The sequence below is a fragment of the Neopelma chrysocephalum genome, unplaced genomic scaffold, assembly GCF_003984885.1.
Source record: "Neopelma chrysocephalum unplaced genomic scaffold, ASM398488v2 Primary Assembly neopelma1_108, whole genome shotgun sequence".
In the NCBI taxonomy this organism is placed as follows: Eukaryota; Metazoa; Chordata; class Aves; order Passeriformes; family Pipridae; genus Neopelma; species Neopelma chrysocephalum.
Window position 1 is genome coordinate 3,273,588 of NW_020897773.1, and position 15,819 is coordinate 3,289,406.

At 41.1% G+C, this 15,819-nt stretch overlaps 1 protein-coding gene across 40 annotated transcripts in view; it reads right to left on the reverse strand.

Moving 5' to 3' along the window:
* NRXN1 (neurexin 1) overlaps positions 1 to 15,819 on the reverse strand; it is a 713,001-nt gene that overhangs the window by 50,626 nt on the left and 646,556 nt on the right. For 2 of the 40 annotated variants that reach the window (XM_027696609.1, XM_027696608.1), the window contains exon 1: positions 3,483 to 3,577. The exons of the other annotated variants lie outside the window; for them this stretch is intronic. In XM_027696609.1, coding sequence (XP_027552410.1) covers positions 3,483 to 3,515 — 33 coding nt within the window. In that variant the 5' untranslated portion in view covers positions 3,516 to 3,577. Of the gene's footprint in view, positions 1 to 3,482; positions 3,578 to 15,819 lie in introns of those variants that run through there. 40 annotated transcript variants of the gene reach the window in all.

Here is a 15,819-nt window from a genome sequence, read left to right on the forward strand (position 1 = left end):
ATAAATCCAGAAACCCAAAATTACTACTGGCTGAATGTGCAAAACAAGTGTAAAATTAATTTTTGTGTCAGAAAAGCTGATCACTTAGCTGCTGAAAAAAACAGCTAATTCATAAGAATTAATAACATTAAACAAATAGAATGACTAAATTTTATAGCAATACACACAACTAAAATAATTATAAAATATTTCAAGCTATTGAAGATGTCAACCAAGACATTATGAAAATCATTCACTGTTCACCAACAAGTTCTGACTGTCAAGCTTCTCCTTGGCTAAGATTGAATATGGTGTTTTCTTCAACTATTTATCTTCAAAGGCTCAGAAAGGCTTTCTTTTGTGTATATACACACAACCCAACCAAGCCGTGACACCATCTCTGAAAGTGTGAAGACATAAAGAGCTCTAAGGAGAGGAAACAACTCCTCTAAGCAGTGGCAATGGGAGACCCAAGGCAGAAGGGTGTCAGCAGAGTGGGAAATCCTTTTATGATGTGGAGCTGCTATAGTTTACATGGCTGTTCCAAGCACCGTGATTTTCAATAGCTGCAAAAAGAGAGAGGACAGATGAACAGGTAGTGGTCCCAGATCTCCTAGAGTATATACTCTATTTGGATTACAGCAGGTTAGATTGTTTTCTCATTTGTGCCACCAAACTATCCTCATCATGGTACTTTTGTTAAATCACCAACCTGGCACAGAAGCACTTTCAGAAGAATGTGATTTTCATTTTGAAACATCTGTATTTTAATCTTTTCTTTGCACCCCTGTTCTCTGGTACTCCACGTGGGTACCTTCCATAATGGCAACACAGGATGGCTGAACCTCCTCTGCATTTCTTCCTCATGGCAGTAAAGCCATGCTGACAAATCTTAACTTTCTACGTCATCTCAAATGCACAAGGTCAAAAAATAAATCTTCTCGCACTGTGACTGGGTTTTCTTGCTAAATCAGCATTACTCCAAGACATAAAGCACAGTTGAGTTTTTAAGCACTGTCCTTAGGCTGTTTGTCTCCTCTGAATTCCTGTTGAATATTGATTTTGGATTTAAAGGTCCAACTGCCCACCTAATCAGGTTGTGTATACAAACTTTGACTGATTAATGGGTTATTTTAAATGCACGGCTACTTCAAGGACTAAAGAACATGGACAACATGAACTTTCCTTGTCTTGCTTTATGCCACAAGGTTTTAGATCAAACTATACCTTTACAGAAATACAGGCTTGCCCTTCAAGATACAACCACCAACCAGACTTTCCTGTGAATTGCTTTTTCGGACGCATCTAAGGCAATTCTGCTAAGCCTTAGTTATAAGCAATCTTAAAATACCAGAAACATTACCTGGTATTAAACTTGAGACCACATGTTGGCTTTTGAGATATTCATAACTCTAGCAGACCTTATATTAAGCAAATGGAATTCATTTTGTACACGCTATCTAGATGCATCTCTCCATAGGTGAGCTACCATCTAGGCAGGTTTAATGGACAATTCCTCAGGTTGCCCTGGCAATTACTCCTCTGCTGACCTGGAAGGATCATTAATATTAGGGAGCTGAGATGCAATTCAATTTCCACTCTGACTCAGCCCTAAGCTCCTTCTAAGTGGATGCTGTCAGCTGTGTCAAATTATATATGAAGCCTAGATGATGTGGAGGACTATTAGGAAGAGAGCCGGGAATGGTAAACTCAATTCACAAAGTTTTCAGCCTGAACTTGAATAGTGGCCTAACAGGCCAGAACCATTTGGCATGGGAAAACTCTAACAGATACCCAAAATATTTTTGGGGGGTAAGATGCTATGGGAAGAGCAAACTCAGGTATGGATTAGCTCAGAGCAATAAGAGACGAGCTGCTTTATAGAATGGCATGTTCAGTGATTTAACTCCATACTATAAACAACCCCTAAAAGGCTTAATGGCAGAACTCTGAGGAAGCCTAGCTAACAAATGCAAATAGCAATATACCCAGTACACCACAGGTACTGTTTGATCCTTAGCCCCCAAACTGCAGCAATAAATAAAAAAGAATTAAGATAGCTCAGATCCAGTTCAGCAGGCAACCTTTAGACAATCATGGAAAAGCCCCCCCAAAACCATAACTCCTCTCAACACAGTGGTTATAACCTGTAAACCAGGACAAAACTGAACAGCTATCTCCCCCACTTTATTATCCTCTGATTCGTTTGAAAGAAAAGTAATGTACCAAAAAACGCTTTTCCCCTTTCTATCTAATGGGGGGAAATGAGAGGTTTATGTAAAGATTGAAGCTGCTGCTTCCTTGCTTTAAAAGCCCTTTAACCTCTTTTGGCAACCCTCATTCTCACCTTTGTCTTCGCCTACTATCGTGATACACCTGTCCCACCTGATGCCAGCTCTGGTGTTGCCAGCAGAATTCCCATGGTGCATGCAGGCGCGACAGAGCCACAGCATTTTAACTCTTCTTGGGGAGAATAAGGAGCTAAAAAGATCATGAACCTCCCCAGAGGAGCTGAGCGCTCCCACAAACACACATACCTTTCTGCTGGTTTTCAGGTAATATGGAAAGCTTTGTTATCAAAGCTCTTTTAAATTAGATGCCTTGGAGGTTTGTTATTTTCAAATAAATAAATAAATAAATAAACAGACCCCCCTTGCTCTTCAGTGTTAGAAACAAGCAAATAAACAATCAACCTTTAAAAATACACAAACACGTTCATTGTCATAAACATGCAGCGATTTACCCTCCCCCGAAAGATTAGAAGGAACTCATTTAAAAATGAAACTACTTTGCATTATATATCACCAAATATTAGTCAATCAGATACAGTCATTCATTTATATGCGATTTTTCTTATCAAAGCATGCATAAAACTCACAGGAATTCCCGTTGTGCAAATGCTCACTGAAAAAAAATCAAATCAAAACAAGTACACACATACGTACACACACACGTACACACATATTCTAAGCCAAGATGAAAAGCATGCATGGTCAGGGTTTAAGCATCATTTAAGCCAAAATAATTGCTAGATTATTAAAAAGAAAGCAGCCTGGCGATTATTTGAAGCAGGTTTTATTCATGCTTTTATTTGATTCTTCTCGATTTTCCTTTCCTTTAAACAATTTGTAGCAAACATGCTAAAAAAACAAGGCTCTATTGTTCAAAAAAAGCAGAAGAGAAAAAAACCAGCAGCATCCATGCTCTGGGTACCAAAGCGTTATTTTCTTGGAGCAGAAAAGAAAAAAAAAAAACCAACACATTTAAAAGCTTTTCTAGATTTAAAACATATATCGTGCAGAAATTTGATCTTAATATTAATGACATGCAATCTCCAAGGAGACGTATTCTAATTAAAAAAAAAAAGTCATTTTCAGTAAATCGGCATAAATGCCTTTTTTTTTTTCCTTTCTCCTCCTTGCTGTCAGCCTAAAGGTATCTTAAACCCTGCATGCGGCAGTGCTTCGCCTGTGCGCTGCATCGGCTGTGAGAGAAGAAGCTACCTGAGAGTTTTCACAGTGCCATCTCATATCCATGTCTGCCTGGCTACCCTGCGTGCTTACAGTTGTTTTTTTTTTTTTTTCTTTCTTTCTTTTTTTTTTTCCCTCCTCCTCCTCTCCTTCTTCCTCCTCCCCCCCTCCCCTCTCCCCCAAAAACCCCTCCCGCCCCTTAATTCTTAATGGAAATCCTAGGGAATTTAGTCCATCCTCTGAAATCAATACTGGTGACAGGCGCGCTCCGCGGGACCCGCCGATGATGAATCGCCTGCGCATCCTCACGGCCTATCAGCGCGCGCCGCCGCACAGCCAATGGCCGCGCCCGGAACCCCCCGGAGCCGCCGCCCGGGAACCGCACCGGGAGCCGGGAACCGCGCCGGGAACCCTCACCCGGGAACCCTCACCCGGGAACCCGCGCCCGGGAACCGCACCCGCACACCGCGCTGCGCTACGGCACGGAACGGGCGCCGCCCGCACCCGCGGAAGCGGGAAGGGGCGCGGATCCCCCCGCGCCCCGGGCTGGCGCGGGAAGGGAGGGGGGTGGTGGTGGGAATGGTTTGTCTCCCGTCATTCCGGCAAAGCAGGCGTGCCGCGTCAAGCTGGCACCTCGGCAGCGTTATCCTAACGTTTTAAAAGTCCCAGTGATAAGCCAGGGAGACCCCGACGAGCACAAACGCCTCGAAATGGAAGGGCGCGCCTTCATTTTGGAGCCCACCCCCGCCTCGCCACACCCCAACCTATGCACTCCCTACGCGACGCGCCCAGCGCCCGCCCGGCGCGGGAAGCAATCGGGAAGATGCTATGGGAAGATAGCGCAGAACGTCTGGGCTGCCATATGGAAACCCGTGATGAGCGTCTGCTGGCGTTGGCCAGAGCCAGATCAGCCAGATCAGCCGCCCGGCGATGCACAGGTGCCGGACCAACCTTGAGCAAGCAGCCGCTGAAAACAGATTCATCAGATCGTGCCAACAAACCCCGCAAAATCCAACCACAACGTCTAGCCACCTTTTAAAACAACACCATTTTACTTTGATTTGTCCCAGGGAGAATTTTTCCTTTTTTTTTTAACAGTTTTCATGAATCCCAACAGTTGAAAGTTACTAAGCTCCCACCTTACTCTCCTGTAGGGCTTTTCCAGAAGCCCTCAAAAACAGTTTGAATAATGGATGTCTATGCTGAGGAAAAAGACAAGTGAGAGATGAAAAAGTCAAGCGAAACTAACCTTGCAGTTGCCCTGACAGGAGCTCAGAGATGATAAGGCTGCCCTGACACACCGTACCCTCACCCATCCATTTCAGTGGCAGTGTGTTACCTGTTTCTAAAGGCATTTTGAACTTGCAACACCATTTGACAAACAATAGGACTGCAAGTACCTTCCTGCTAATGGCCAAAGCACATGGCAGTAAAAAAAAGCTAATACAATGCAATGCCTCGATACACTTCATCATGAAAAAATAAACTGAAATAAGATCTACTCTGTATGAAAAACATCTCCCTCCTCTAAACAGAGCCAGGTTCAACCCCAAGGTGTGTGGCTCAGTATATTTGGTAGATTTTCATACTAAGTGCCTAGATTTTTAATATTCAGTTATTAAATTATAAGCATGTGTAACAGGTGTTCCTTTCCCGATGAACTGAAATATAAAAGCCCATAGACAGCTGCAAGGCTGCGTTGTGGACACGGGTGCTCTCCACATATATTCATTTGGCTGCAATTAAGTCACAACTCAGGTAGTTAATGCTGAAAGAAACACTTCAGTAGCTTGTTAGAAGTGTTGTCACTGTCTGTTAAATGTCTGTCTGTATGAGGTGGCTCTAATTAGAGGAAAGTCATTGCCCTCAGCCTCTTACACCTGCCTTGTGGTGAAACCTGACTCTTGACCCTGCAACTGCCAAACTGCTAGACAATGTGCCAGTGGATGGCGCAGAAAGCACTCTCCTCACTTGTTTTACACATTGTTTTCTAAGTGTGGGCCAGCAAAATTAAAAGGTCTTCTGGAGCTGAACATAATATTTTGATAGCTCTCACAGTTGTAAATCTCTCAGCATATCCATCCAGAGCAGTTTTTGGCCCTCCAAGGAGCACCCTAAGACTCCCCAGATCTTGACTCTGCACCTGTCCTCTCTGTGAAGAGGGCAGAGGACACCATCAGGCCATAATTGTGTGGTTGCTTATCCAGTGTTTTGCTTTGTGGGCAACGGTCAAAATTCCAAGCCTTTTTTGCACATCCCATCTCAGGTACCAGGAGAGAGGACAGGAAAGGCAATGCTCATGGCTGGCATCTGTTCTCTGATTGCCCTTCTGGCATCAGCATTGATTTCCGTGGCTTGCCTGACAATTGCCCCTGTCGAGGCTGTGTCCTCAATGAAAGGTGTTCATCTGGGGGCCAGGCAAGTAAGAAAAACACTCCAATTTTCATTAAGAAAATTATCTAAATGAGAATAGTAAGTACCATTTCCAGCGGTTCAAACAATGGGGTCCTTTCACATTCACTAAGACAAACTTTCACTAACTCCAGCACATGCTTTCCTGAAAGACAGTGCTAAATTATCTACAATATTTTGCTTGAGGTGGTATTTTTCGGAAGTGTAATTCTACAACAGCACCATTAACAGTAACGGACTGTCATATGTTCTGTATGGTGTTATCCAGGGGACTATCTAATGCAACAGTAACAGGAATGGTACAAAGATGGATGACAGATCCCGACTCCTGTCAAATGCTGAGCAGATGTTTGTGAGGATGGAATGCTGTTTGAAAGGCCTTGCCCTGAAGTGCTGGGAGAAATGCTGCAGAGCACAGCTTGCTATGAGACGTGCTAGGTCAGAAAGGTGTATCCTACAGATTCTGGATGTCCAGCAAAAACCAGCTTGCAATGGAATTGCTTCTATTGGAGAATAACACTCCATCTAGCCAAGTTCAGGGGGTTTTTTGCCTTTCATGGAGACGCACCTTTATGTCCATCTTGTGTGGTGTGCTATGGTTTATGAAAATACAATAGACAATGTGGTTAGAATAAATTTTACCCAAAGGATGTGAAGACACTGTAAGTGTTATGAGCTTAGTATGGCAAAGCAGTTAGAAATGCACCTGCCTTTACATCTAAGTACTTGTAACTTTGCATTCAAGTAAACTCCTGAGTGCTTTGTTGAATCAAGTCCAAATATACCAAAAAATAACACTAAATGCAAGAAAGCAATAAACCTGAATTTGCTTGAGTACACATTCTTAAGCTGTACATGAGAGTTTTGCTGAATGTATGCATTTTGCCAAAACTATACAAAATATCACTTAAAAACCTGTTTGTCAATGCAGTGAGGGATATGAAATTAGTTGTATAGCATATATTTCATAGCTAGGGACAGTGTAGTAAATATCACAAAGACAAATCTGTATAGTTACTAAAATGCAGAAACAGCATTATCCTTGAAAAACACACACAAAAAAATGACATAAACCCCACCATACAAAACCAAGAACAGAAGAAGCCAGACTTGAGATTTGATTTAAATCTAAATATAATACATATTTCATTAACTAGACAGGAACTGTGCAGACATATCATCATTAAAATCCTTGCTACTGCACTGAACAGGCGGTTTTATAAAATTATTGTAATTTATCTAGGAAAAAGATCTACTCAAGAGCAAAAAAAAACCCTGATTTTTTTTATACAATGTTATCAAAAGAATTTGCATCTACAGTTCAGACACAGGCAAAAGCCTTCAGTTCTTACACTTCAACCTAAGGGCAAGCACAGGTTAAGCTGTTTGAGATGAGAACAAGATATTTTATATATTATCCACCACTTCTAACGTGCTTAATGAGCATGAAAGTTATGTGAGTTTTAAATATAAAGGCCTATGTGTCCTTAGGGATTAAATTGTCATTTCAACTTGAGAGTCACATCTCTCTTATGGTCAGGTGGCCCTCCACCCATGCCCAGTCACCTGTAAATCCCCCAGGATTGTCCTTTGGAAATGTATTTAATGACTATGAGGTGTGTGTGGGTTTTAATTTCATAATTTCCTATGCACAAAGTCATTCCTATCCAGAGAGAGTTGGTATTAAGGAGGTAGCCTTACTGTTTTCACAGGATAATTGGGGCAGTATTTGGGATGTCATCAATGTGACATCTTCACTTTTCCCCTGGAGACTTCTGCAATATTCCACTCTGCTAAACTACTGAACTCTGGGAAATAAGTGTCAGTGTCAACACTTTCTGTCATCTCTGTAACACTTAGTGTACTTGCACCTGTGACAAAATTACCCCCTTCTGGCAGGAAGTCTGTAATCTCCTTCCCGGAGGTCTAAACTCTCCCATCATGTCAGCCAAACTGCATCTATCGAGCCAGCTTGCAGGTACCTCCATTCCCATGGATCACAGGAAAAAAGCTCGACAGTGATGAAAATCTTCAAGAGAACTGCCTTCCACTGCTTAAAAGGTCAAGATCCTCCTCTTTTTTTAAGCAAATGGAAGCAGAAAAACTGTCACCGGAAAAAATTACTCTCTCAAGAAACCATAATTTAGATCAATCCTACCTGTTTGGAACTAACAGAAGCTCTCAGACTTTAGTTCCCAATTCTGTACAGTCAAGAAACAGATTAAATGTACTCGTTGTGCTGGACATACATATATTTCCATTCTCTGCTTCCTCTTACCTCCTACTTACCACGTCCTAACCTTTTTTTCTGATCTTTCCAAATCCTTTTACACCTGGTTAATCAACAGAGTCATAATAGTGCAATGGGAAAACGATGGCATGCAGCTATTATGCTAATTATATACAGCACCTTTATTTTGTCTCAATTGGCTCCATAAATTATGTTTCTTACCCATGCAAATATTAACACTACCTGATTGCTCACACCTATCTGCTTTAGTCATAAGTACTCATTGCCTTTTCTAGAGTGGAGGGGACAAGTTACATGGGAAGAGACATAGATACAGATTTAGGAAGGGGAAAGAAGTTAGCCACTTGTATAGAAATCTTTTCAAGAATGATTAAAAGTGAACAGTTGCAAACCTTAGAAATTTTAAAATGGCAAAATTAAACATTGATGGAAGCATATTTAAAGCTGAAGAAAGAAATTTTTCTCCTAGACTGATCCTATCTACAAAAGGAGATACATAGAAACAGTGTTTCCCACCCTTCTGTGGGAAAAAAAAAATAATCAAACATAAGACAAACTCAGAGCAGCATTCTGAAATTTTGGACGTACGATGCCCACGCTTTTCTAACTAAAAATAATCCAGAATTACAATGTCTAATTATTCACAAGGGTCCATTTTGTCTACACAAAGGATACTAGAATGTATTCACCCTTGCTATACTGTGCTGGCTGGGAAAAGGGGTTTTGCCCCCCTGTGTCAGTCTAGGAAGTACTGAGGTTCTCTTAACTTGCACCTGACTGTCCACTGTCTAAAAGATTTTAAAGAGATTATATGCCTTGATTTCTGCTCCAAGTGCACCTCTGTACAGGTCACAAAGTCCTAAATAAACTAGCCCTAAATCCTCACAGGTGATTCACATGGGACCCCTCTGCTTCTTTTGTAGGGAGGCAAAGGGAACGCAGAGCAACAATGGATCAGGTCTCTTTGATTTGTTATTTTAAACCAACTCAGAGTGATTTTACAGGTGTTATTCTCACTTCAGTGAGTGTCAGTTCAGGCACAGGGGGTTTATTAGGGAACCTGAACTATCTCCAGAGGCTCAGCAGTTTTGATGAGCCCCCTGGGCATTCAGATGGGCCTGGGGAACAGGGTCGAGCTTGGCATGGCTGAGAGAAGACTTCTAAATTACCTAAAGGTTTTTCTCCTCCTGCAAAAAAGCAACAGGATCCAGAGGAGAGGGGAGAAAGAACTCCCATACCTGCAGCAGCACACCATCAAGGTATGTTTTCCAGGAGAAGCACAAGAAGTTGTAAAAGTGAAAAGAGGGCGGGGGGGGAGTATCAGGAGAGAGAGGCCCACATCTGCCTTTTGCCCTGTTCTGAGAGAGCATGTCAGAGGTCACGTTTTCTTCGTCCAAATATGAACAAGAAAAAAAAAAAAAGTCTTTGTGTTCTTCCCTCCTGCCTACATAAGGCCCATCTGTGTGTGCACAAATAAATAAGCTGGGAGCAACTGCGGTTGAGGATATTCTGTAAACAATAAATCTATTTATACCATTTCATACTTTTATCAGCATTTGATGTTTCAATATGATTGTGTATTTCACAAATTTTTACATTCAAAGTAATTCTCTCATCACCTTTGGCAGGGTCAGCCTCCAGTAAGGATAACAGGGGCAACTGCCTACGCCAAAATGTATACAGGATGATGAAATCCAGACCATAAGACAGAAACCTGTTGTACCAGGTAGTTAGGGGAGCAGAAAGAAAGATGAAGTATCGGTTTCCAGTGTATTTTCTCCAGGTGTGACTTTGCCCCGCTCTATCAGAGCCATTTTTAGCAGCTGGGGAATCCTTATTGCAATTTCAACATCTATAAAACAGTTTAAATCTAAAACTAACAGAGCGGAGAATGTAATATACTGGGTTTGATTGATCTGGATCTTTGAGTTTCTAAAACCTTGTTGGTTCAAAGAAGATTGCTACGAATATATTGTTTGTTCTACTTCAAAATCATACCTTTTCAGAGACACCCACATAGCTTAGAAATAGATGTACAAATGCATTAAATTTTGGCCTTGTTACGTTTTGCGGAGTGGGAGTGTAAGGGAAAAAAAAAGAGAATGTGAAACCGTCCTTCTAAATTAAAGGTTTCATATCCTAATAAATAATTTCTTTGGCTGTTAGTAAACGCTTCCATTACCCCCTAATGTGGAGAAGCCTGCAGAGATTGGGTGCCTACTGCTGGCTCTCTATTCAGAAGACTGTTTTGACTGTTACATCAGGTAAACAGCAGAGCCTGGGCCGTGTCTCTTTTGTGTGCTCCATGGAAAAATAAAGCAGCTATTGACTAACTACACAGACACCCACAAAAGCACACACGATGTGATGTTGGCTGTTCACCCAGCACAGTAGAGGGTGGCTTTCCCGTGGTCACAGTGATGCTCAGGGCTTCCTTGAGGATGTGCGTTGGGTTTTTACGGAAAGGGTGACTGATGTGGATAACGGATTCAAGCAGTAGCTGAAGGCAGCTGAGCCTGCTGTAAGCTGACAAGGATAGAAACAGCAAGAAAGAAACCTTCAAATGAAGAGCTAATTAATGGGTGCAGTTGTGTGCTGGTTATCAGGAGGACTCTAAATTACAGGCCTAGAGGAAGATTGCAAAACTAATGAAGAAATCCACATTTAGCAGAGAATATCATGCTCTGACATCAACCTCCAGGTGATGGGAAATGAGGAGACTGATGGGCTGACAAGAATGCTTACATCTATAAAGCACAGGGCTGCTCACCTGCCTTTCTCCCAGCAGCCAGGTTTAAAAAGAAAGGCTTTTTATCAGGGAGGAAAACCAAACAAACTAGAAGAGCAATGAAAACTACACCACAGTAAGATCAATCCACAGACAGAACTAAAAGCAAAGGGAACTACTTAATTTCTGAATGACAAACTCATATTCTTTAAAAGGGCATAAAAACATGAAACCGAGCCCTTGATACTTGGGCAGGTTTAACGAAACAAAATAAAAAAATCCCCAACAAAACCAGAATTTAACACTTCACGAGAATTATTATTTTCACACTTTAATTAAATTACCGCTTTGGTTCAGCCATTTTGCCAAAGGCAAGAACTATACAGAGCTTGGAGGGGGAAGGTATTAGTTGTTTTTTTCGTTTGAAGTTAATAGCATGAAAGGAAGAGATTAGGAAAAAAGCCCCACAAGGCGTTCATACAGACCCCACAGAAATCCACAGAAGTAGTTTTGCGGATCATGGAAGAGGCATTAAAGGGCTGGTGAAAAACCGTAGTCCTTCGGAAATCAACAGCAATTCTGCCAGGATTTTAATCCTTGTTTTTCAAAACATCCCATAGTCTGTCCTCTGCTTTCATACCTCTCGGGGAAGCACAATCACCTACTAGCACAAGTGAGAAGTCCTCTCGCGAGCAGTGTTGCCATCACCTCACCATTCAGTGCTATGGAAGGAGGAGAGGATGTCAGCTCTGCTCTACTCCTAGACAAGCCTTGTAGATTTGTAGATCTGCATCCTTAAAAATTCCACACACAGCTTTAAAACGTGTGCTTTTAGAGAAACTGTTTTAAAGGTGGAATATGCGTTATTTCTATAGAAGACCAGAGGTGATTTGAAATGTTGAACCAGTATGGAGGCATGTGATGAAGGCAGAAAGGTTTCACTAACTGCTGGTGTTCACCATTCAAAGAAAACTCTGACACACTATTTATATTCATTTCTATCACTACATACCTAGTTAAAACGCAAATTAGCCATAACTTTCATGTTATTATGACAAGAAATGAAAAATCAAAAACATATTGCTCATCATGATGTTATTCTTCCAGTGCATAGACGGGGTACTGCAGAAAAAAAATTAAGGAGTTATATTTTTTGGTTGATTATCTGTCAAACAGTTTGCTTGTGCAGGTCACAGTTCTGTAAGCAGTCAAATAAGCTCATGATGATAAACTGGAAATTACAATATTCCTGTGCAAGGCCACACACGAGCATGTACACCCCTATGTCTTGGAAACACCCTATTTGTTTTCTGCTTTGTTTACTATCAAATCTTCTTACTTCTCTTTCATGCTAAGAGACAAGTAATTAGAAGTCTACTAATCAATAGACCATTTTATTATCCAGTGCAGCTCTGAATAATCCTCATAATGTAACGAGCTTCTGAGCAGGCCAGCAGGGAATATGCAGAGAAAACAAAGAATTTGACAAATACCCAGGGCTAGTCAGTACAAAGCAGCTTTCAAGAAAATAAAAAAGCTCCCTGAGATTAGGTTTAAGTAGTGGAATCAAAACAAGCAAAATGCAAATCTGGTTTTCCTTCTTTTCTTTGCAGTAAAATTCACAGCTGCTTTGCCCCAGCTAAGCCTCAGAGGTCAGTCAGCTCTGGCTGCTGAAGGTGGCACCTCCTTCTGGGCTAGGGTGAACTCCATGGCCACAGGAGGGTTTTTTCGTTCAAAGAAAGGAAGGCAAGGATTATGTTATTCTCCCTCAGGGCTCCCCAACAGGTTTAGGTTTCTCCACCAAAGCTTTGTGAAGAAGTCTTAGCACAGCTATGCTGGACCAGCAGCATCCTTGGGCAGCAAAGCCAGGTGCTCCCCGGTGCCACTGGAGTGCCCTTCTTTATGCCACTGTAGAATTGGATTTAGCACCTAAACTCTAACAATAAAGAAGCAGGAACATACTGTCCATCACAATATTCATATATTCATGGATTACAGAAACAGACAGTCATCTCCTCAGATCTCCCCCCCTCTGTTTTTATTTTTCAAACCATATAATTGAATTTTATTTGGCATTCTAGACGTGTATATTTATTTAATTGAAAGCAACCAGGATAATTATTCTTTGTCTATCAAAAATGTTTTCTGTGCTTTAAAAAAAGACTACAAAATAAAAAGTAGGACAATGCAGAGTAAAACCATTAATTAAATAGTGTTGAATGTATTTTCTATGCTCTTTCATTTCCTTGACAGCATAGCTGTGCTATTTCCTCATTTATTGTTAATGAACTAAGTATATCCTTGCTTGGTCTTGCTACAACATCAAAACAATAAAAATAAATAAAATCAGCCTAATGTTAAATTTAAGCCTTTAGGTCCATAAGAAACATTTACAACTCAAATCACAGTCAGGTTTAAATCACAAACTTTTCAATGTTTAACATAATATTGTTGTATCAAATGCATAAATCATCAAATGAATAAGACTGGGAAGGACAGAAGCAGATTTAAAAAAAAAATACAGATACAGATGCAAATGCTTGTAATACTAAAAAGTCAAAAGTCACTGCACTTCTAATTGACATAATTTTCCCATTCAACTCATTTTGCCTTGGAGTTCATGACTGGTGATCCAATTTATTTCATTTAGGAAATTATTTCTAAATGTTTAATTAGTGCAAAGTATAAGCACAGGATCAGCTCTGAGGAGCCTGGGGTCTCAAAGGCACACATGACTGAGAGGTTTCTGGTGTCCAAAATTCAGAAAAGGCTCAAACAGCCCTTCAAATCAAAATGCCACTAGGAAAAAACCCCAAACTTTTGGAAAAAAATCTCTGGGTCCAGCTTACTGCCCTAGCATTTCTTTCTTTATAAAATCTTCCTTAGCTATTTTTGCCAGATGCCATGCCAGGTCATTCTTGTTTGGGTCCATCTCTCACTAGGACCATTCCCTCTGAGCACAAGAGGTTGGACCAGAGGCCTTCTCAGGCCTCCAGAGAGGCAGAGCTGGAGAAGTCTTCTGGTTCAACAGGGCTACATCCATATCATAACCAGCACAGGACCTTTTTACCAAACACTCACACTTTTGACTGCTTGACACCACGCATCCTGACTGTTCCTACTGGAACACCACTCTCAATATCCTCTTATTGTTCCCAACCTAAGTTTATCTGTGACCAGTTTATCCCTGTTTCATCTCACATCATTTCAATACTTTGGCATAAACAGTCATCTCCCTTCACTGATTAATTTATTTTCATTTCTAGTCATTGTTTTCATAAAATGGTCTGGGATGAAAGCAACCTTAAAAATCATCTAGTTCCAACCCCCCTGCCATGGACAGGGACACCTCCCCTAGACCAGGATTCTCAAAGCCCCATCCAGCCTGATCTTGAACACTTCTAGTATTGGGGCACCCACAACTTCTCTGGGCAACCTGTTCCAGTGCCTCACCATCTTTACAGTAAAGAATCTCTTCCTAATACCTAATCTAAACCTACCTTCTTTCAGCTTGAACACATTGCCCTTGTTCTGTCACTACATACTCTTGCAAAAGTCCCTCTCCATCTTGTAGGCTTTCAGGTAATGGAAAGTTACAGTTAGGTCACCTGAAAGCCATCGCTTTTCTAGGCTGAAACCTAGAAAAAACCAATTCTCTCAGCCTTTCCTCATAGGAGAGTTGTTCCATCCCTCTAATCAACTTGGTGGCCTCCTCTGGACTCGCACCAACTGGGGACATCAGAGCTGGATGAAGTACTCCAGGTTTTGCTGTGTTAAAACAAGCCATGTTCTTGTAGAAGACAGAAATGTGAATGAGATCACATCAGGTGAGCAAGGATGTGAAGTCTCAGCTGTTCTTACACTTTAATGTTGTGTGGTTTTGAAGTACGCTGGGATAAAGACACATTTCCTGTGGATGCAGAGTACTGGTAGGCTGCAAGTGCCACATAAAGCTGGGGTAACTGGTTGGTGGAGCAATACCCATTTTTTTTACCTTTTAGAAGAGTATCTTTGTCAGTTTTTCCCTCCCTTGATAGGGGTCAGCAGTACAATTCCCTTTTCCACAGCCGCAACAATCCGACTTACTCATGCTGTTGTCATTTAGTTTTTTTCTCCTTCATTTCTAACTGATGAACAATTAACTTGTAGCTCAATGTCTTGTTATTCTGAAGTATGTAATTTTGCACTTGATACTAATGAATTCATCTCTCTGCTTCTACCACAGTCCACAGGGTCATTCAGCCCAACATCCTTATTTTCTCCATATTGGCAATGCCTGCTTTCTTTTTGTCACACCTAATCAGTGCACCTCTGCTTTTTGAGCTACTCCTGGGCTACTTTTTTACTGCTGTTCATTAGTGAGTCTCAAAAGAAGAGGCAAGACTTGCAATCAACCAGCTCATCAACTACGAACAAAATACTGGTTTTCTATTCCTGGTAGGTTGCATCTTAACTCCTTCCTTCATCTTATGGCTATATACAGCCAGAATTTGGAAGGTCTTACCTACTGATTTATAAAGAAAACAAGAGCTACAGGAACAGAGTCAGGAAGAATGCTAACAAAAAAAAGAGAGGACCAAGAGAGTAATGCAACAGTACTGCCCACACCACTGGAAGGAAGAAAGATAAATGTATCAGTCCCCATAGAGAAAAGGAAATATTTGGAGTCATACCTTTATTCTAACCCACAATGGTACATCTTGTTGACATATAAAATTGATCCTTATAGCCAAATACATCCTCAGTAAAATGAACAACTCTTTGGATTTTTTTCTGCAGCTGTAACAAATAATTGATTAATAGTGCAGAAGCTAAGAAGAAATAGCGTGTATGACACCATGTTCATATTTTCTCAGACAGATTAAGTAAAGTTTTAAGGCCTTGTATTCATTCTTTGCAGACTGCTGAATTCCATCTGTTAAAAATGAGTTTCCAGTTGGCATACAGAAAATGACTGCACTGTTGTATAAGCATCTCCA